The 6,000-nt window shown below is 41.0% G+C and overlaps 1 protein-coding gene across 1 annotated transcript in view; it reads right to left on the reverse strand.

The window, feature by feature from the left end:
* The window catches only part of fbxw4 (F-box and WD repeat domain containing 4), a 51,247-nt gene extending 45,559 nt beyond the window's left edge, over positions 1-5,688 (reverse strand). Inside the window, exon 1 of the mRNA XM_052090307.1 lies at positions 5,341-5,688. Coding sequence (XP_051946267.1) covers positions 5,341-5,525 — 185 coding nt within the window. The 5' untranslated portion in view covers positions 5,526-5,688. The remainder of the gene's footprint in view (positions 1-5,340) is intronic.
* Positions 5,689-6,000: the final 312 nt, after the last annotated feature.

Consider the following 6,000-nt stretch of genomic DNA (forward strand, 5'->3'; position numbering starts at 1 on the left):
AAAGGCAAACACTTGTCTATATAAGGTATTGGGCTTCATGTGCTCAGATAGGAGACAAAGGCTGGCCTACACACCGTCAGAAAGCCTGACTGAGGCCTGTAGGAACACTCAAAGCCTGATAACAAGACAGAATCAAACAAAGGGTGTCCAAACAGATTGCAGATCCCATCAAGCCTTGCTCACTTTACACCTACAGCCGTGGCCAAAAGTATTGGCAGTGACATACATTTTGTGTTTTGCAAAGTTTGCTGCTTCAGTATTTGTAGATTCTTTTTTCACAGGTTTCTATGGTATATTTGAAAAAAATGATAAGCCTTTCATGAGTTTAAAGGACTTTATTGGCAAAAACATTATACAAATAGTCAATATTTCTCTGCAATTTGCTCTGGCATGCTGGATATCAGCTTCTGGGCCAAATCCTGACTGATGGTGATCCATTCTTGCCTTATTAGTGCTCGGAGTTGATCACAATTTGTGGGCTTCTGCTTGTCCACTTGCCTTTTGAGGATTGACAACAGGTTCTCGATGGGATCGAGATCTGGGGATTTGCCTGGCCACGGATCCAAAATTTCAATGTAGTGATCTCCGAGCCACGTCATTATCACTATTGCCTTGTGACATGATGCTCCATCATGCTGGAACATGCACAGATCATCACCAAATTGCTCCTGGATCGTTGGGAGAAGTTGCTCTTGCAGGATGTTTTGATACAATTCTTTATTCATGGCAGTGTTTTTGGGCAGAATTGTGAGAGAGCCTACTCCCTTGGATGAAAAGCAACCCCACACATGGATGGTCTCAGGATGCTTCACTGTTGGCACGACACAGGACTCATGGTAGTATTCAACTTTTATTCCCCGGACTATTGATTTTCCAGATGTCCCAAACAGTCAGAAGGGGGCATCATCAAAGGAAATTACTTTGCACTAGTTTTCTGCTGTCCAATCCTTGTACTTCCAGCAGAATTTCAGTCTGTCCTTGATGTTTTTCTTGGAGAGAAGTGGCTTCTTTGTTTCCCTTCTTGACACCAGGCCATTGTCCAAAAGTCTTTGCCTCATTGTGCGTACAGATGCACTCACACCAACCTGCTGCCAATATTGGTGAAACGATTCCATAGCTGACTCCTCAAGTGGAGACGGTCCTGGTGATTGCTGGATACTCTGGGACGTCCTGAAGCCTTCTTCACTGCAGTTGAACCTCTCTCCTTGAAGCTCTTGATGATACGATAAATGGTTCTTTCAGGTGCAATATTCTTTGCAGCAATTTCCTTGCATGTGAGGCCATTTTGATGCAAAGTGATGATGGCTGCACGTCTTTCTTTAGAGGAAACCATTCCTAACAAGAACACAATGATTTGATGCACTTCTTCCCTCCTTTTATAGAGTGAATGATAGAGAGATTTCACCTGACTAGTACTCATTCCCAGGTGCTGCTGATATGATTTGTGAAATGATGTTAGCTGGTCATTTTATGCGTACCTTTGGCCTACAATCTCCATCTCCCTGGACGAGCCGAGTTTGTCCATGTTCCACCAAGCATGCTAACGGATCCGAGGGAGACCGCCGAGCAATCTGCGTCTCACCCGTTTGACTGCAGAAGTGAAAAGAAGATTTCTCTTTCTTCTTCAACCAAGTCAACTTCTCCACCAACCCGCCGAGAATCAGCTGCCGTACCACCCACCAACAGAGCAAGGAAACGGCCTCCCATCATCACCCAAGCTACGAGGAACTGAGTCGGAGTCAAACGACGGACGAACACACATTCTACCTGCATTCTCATGCGACTCAAGAGGGTTACTGGGCAGAGATAGATTATTTTAGTGTGTTATTCTTGTGTATCAAGGTTATTGCTTGTACAGTTTATGGACTGCTGAGTCCGCTCATTGCTGCTAATAAGATATTACTGTAACTTGCTGTTACCATGAATGAAATTTGCTGTGTTGTCATCTAACTACATAGGGCTTTTTGTGCATTTCCACCATCGTGGGTGAGACAGTAAAGAACCAACGACCGCGGTGGATGGATTACGAGCCATTCACCACGTCTCTTAGTGATAAAATTACGGTTGCCGTCTCTCCCACGATCGCTAGACCGGCTTTGGTGCCATTACCCTGTTCTCTCTCTCTCTCGTACTAACCGCACACACATACGACCCCTTCAAAAATACCTGCACACACATTTGTGAACAGATAACTTGCTGATAGAGACAAGCTTTGTACCAAAGTTCTCGTAGCGTTAATACTTATTAATATTCTATTGATCTTGATAATTTTTTGTTATATTTGATGATTTTTGATTTGAAGGATTAATAAGCTAATGTTGATTCTAATCAATGTTCTGTTGATTTGAATAATAGTGGTCTTTGATAATTATTCATTACTGCTAATAACCAAACCCACTCCTGAACAAAGCCCCAACAAAGGTCTCACAGCTGAGCATATCAGAGCAAAATCCTAGCCATGAGGTCAAAAGAAACTGCCAGCAGAACTCATAGACAGGATTATCGAGGTACAGATATGGGTAAGGCTCCATAAACCTTTCGGCTGCATGAAATGAAGATTGAACTGTTTGGTCTCAATTCCAAGCATCATGTCTGGAGGAAACCAAGCACCACTCATCACCTGCACTATACCATCCCAACGGTGAAGCATGGTGGTGGTATCATCATGCTGTGAGGGTGTTTTTCTGCAGCAGGGACTGGGGGACTGGTCAGGATTGAAGGAAAGCTGAATGCAGCAAAATACAGAGATATCCTTAATGAAAACCTGGTCCAGAGCCGTCAGGACCTCTGACTGGGCCAAAGGTTCACCTTCCAACAGGACAATGACCCAAAGCAAACAGACAAGACAAACCAAGAGTGGCCAAGGGACAACTCTGTGATTTTTCCTTGAGTGGACCAGCCAGAATCCAGACTTGAACCCAATCGAACATCTCTGGAGAGACCTGAACATGGCTGTCCACTGATGGTCCCCATCCAACCTGATAGAGTTTGAGAGGATCTGCAGAGAAGAATGGCAGAAAATACCCAAATCCAGGTGTGCAAAGCTTGTTGAATCATACCCAAAAAGACTTGAGGCTGTAATCATTGCCAAAGTGCTTCAACTACAGTTGAAATCAGAAGTTTACATACACTTATGTTGAAGTAATTAAAAGTAATTGTTTAACCACTCCACAGATTTCATATTAGCAAACTATAGTTTTGGCAAGTCATTTAAAGGACATCTACTTTGTGCATGACAAAAGTAATTTTGCAACAATTGTTTACAGACAGATTGTTTCACATTTAACTGACTTTCACAATTCCTGTGGGTCAGAAGTTTACATACACTAAGTAAACTGTGCAATTAAACAGCTTGGAAAATTCCAGAAAATTATGTCAAGCCTAATTTAGCTTCTGATAGACTAATTGAAGTGTATTTTAAGGCCTACATTCAAACTCAGTGCCTCTTTGCTTGATGTCATGGAAAAATCTAAATAAATCAGCCAAGACCTCAGAAAAAAAATAAGCAATTTCCAAATTCCTGAAGATACCATGTTCATCTGTTCAAACAATAGTACACAAGTGTAAACACCATGAAAACACCAAGCCATCATACCGCTCAGGAAGGAGATGCATTCTGTCTCCTAGAGATTAATGTAGTTTGCTGCAAAAAGTGCAAATCAATCCCAGAACAACAGCAAAGGACCTTGTGAAGATGCTGGAGGAAACAGGTCGACAAGCATCTATATCCACAGTAAAACAAGTCCTATATCGACATAACCTGAAAGGCTGCTCAGCAAGGAAGACATCACTGCTGCAAAACTGACAAATAAAAGCCAGACTACAGTTTCCAAGTGCACATGGGGACAAAGATCTTACTTTTTGGAGAAATGTCCTCTGATCTGATGAAACAAATATTGAACTGTTTGGCCATAATGACCATCGTTATGTTTGAAGGAATAATGGTGAGGCTTGCAAGCCGACGAACACCATCCCAACCGTGAATTGTGGAGGTGCTTTGCTGCAGGAGGGACTGGTGCACATCACAAAATAGATGGCATCATGAGGAAGGAAAATGATGTGGATATATTGAAGTAACATCTCAAGACATCAGCCAGGAAGTTAAAGATCAGTCGCAAATGGGTCTTTTAAATGAGCAATGACCCCAAGCATACCTACGAAGTTGTTGGCAAAATGGCTCAAGGACAACAAAGTCAAGGTTTCGGAGTGGCCATCACAAAGCCCTGACCTCAATACGGTAGGGCAGAACTGAAAAAGCATTTGTGAGCAAGGAGGCCTACAAACCTGGCTCTGTTATACAAGTTCTGTCAGGAGGAATAGGCCAACACTCCAGCAACTTATTGTGAGAAGCTTGTGGAAGGCCACCCAAAATATTTGACCCAAGTTAAACAATTTAAAGGCAATGCTACCAAATACGAACAAAGTGTATGTAAACTTTTGACCCACTGGGAATGTGATGAAAGAAATAAAAGCTGAAATAAATAATTAAGTAGTGATCCTAAATGACCTAAGACGGGAATATTTTCTACGATTAAATGTCAGGAATTGTAAAAAACTGAGTTTAAAAGTATTTGGCTAAGGTGTATGTAAACGTCTGACATCAAATGAAAGTACTGAGTAAAGGGTCTGAATACTTATGTCAGTGTGATATTTCACTTTTTTCTTTTTAATACATTTGCAAAGTTAGCAAAAATCTAGTTTTTGCTTTTGTAATTATGGGGTATGGAGTGTAGATTGATGTAATGCAAAAAATATTTAAAGCATTTTAGCATTAGGCTGCAACATAACAAAATGTTAAAAATTGAAAGGGTCTTAATACTTTATGAATACACTGTATGTATATGTGCAATACATACATACATATATATATATATATATATATATATATATATATAATTCCGGATGACTGCAATTACATTTCCTAATTACGTTTGTATTACGTTAAATAATGAATGAAAACTATTTATGGCATTATATTTGATGACATCCTCACTATGAAACTTCACAAGTGCCTAAACCTTTTGCACAGTATAGCACAGCACTTTATACTGTAAAATATAAATATATTAAATCAGGCGGACTAGAATTACGTTCCCTAAATACGTTTACTCTCAAAACTTTGTAATTAATCCCTCTCACATGCAGGTTCCTCCTGTAAACAGAACACACATGACTGCCAGCGTAAGTACTTTAGAGACTCGCAGGCTACGCTGTTTCCATATTACGTCACGACTAATTTGAATGAGCGTTGTCCTACGCAGTCTACGTAGCTGTGTTGTCCAATGCATAGGCCGAAACCTGTAAGCTAACGACACAAGTCAGTGTTGTGTAAATCCTTACAAATCTATTCCTTGTCGTGTCAACCCAGTATTGATAATGTCTTTAGCTATTCTCCTCCAAATTACGTCTCTGGAGATGAACTGGTAGCTTCTCCTGCACGTTTGAGATAGGCGACAGAGCGATGTGTGATCCAGGTAGGATAGGACGAGGAACAGCACGTCATCGGGTAAATGAAACAGAAACATTGCGGCTCCTTCTCCAGACCTGCGCCTCTTCTCTTCTCTTTGTCGTTCTGCGTCTACCGCGACTTATATGAAGGAATCTATTAAAAGGAGGTTCGTCTGTGTTACGCAGGAAAATGCAGAAGCCCATGTTTTTGTCAAAGCGAGTACACACAGTGCGCGCAGGAAGCCATCACAAATACATAAGTCACGTGATCCACGCATGCTATTCATAGCTCTGGGTTTTGTGCCTGCAAGAGTTTTTGTGCCTGCTTACTCTTATTTTCTGTTGTCGTTTTGGCTTGGGCGATAAATATGGTCAGTATATGGAGATCCTTTTTTTTTCTTTCTTTTTTTCTCCTATTTTTGTTGTTGTTGTTGTTGATGATCATGATCATCATGATGATGATGATGGAATTTGCCAATGAGGAGGAGGATGCTATAAGATGTTAGTCATCACACCATTACACAGTGTGGTACTATTTGATATAAATTAAAC

This window comes from Xyrauchen texanus, chromosome 24 (assembly GCF_025860055.1).
Source record: "Xyrauchen texanus isolate HMW12.3.18 chromosome 24, RBS_HiC_50CHRs, whole genome shotgun sequence".
Taxonomy (NCBI): Eukaryota; Metazoa; Chordata; class Actinopteri; order Cypriniformes; family Catostomidae; genus Xyrauchen; species Xyrauchen texanus.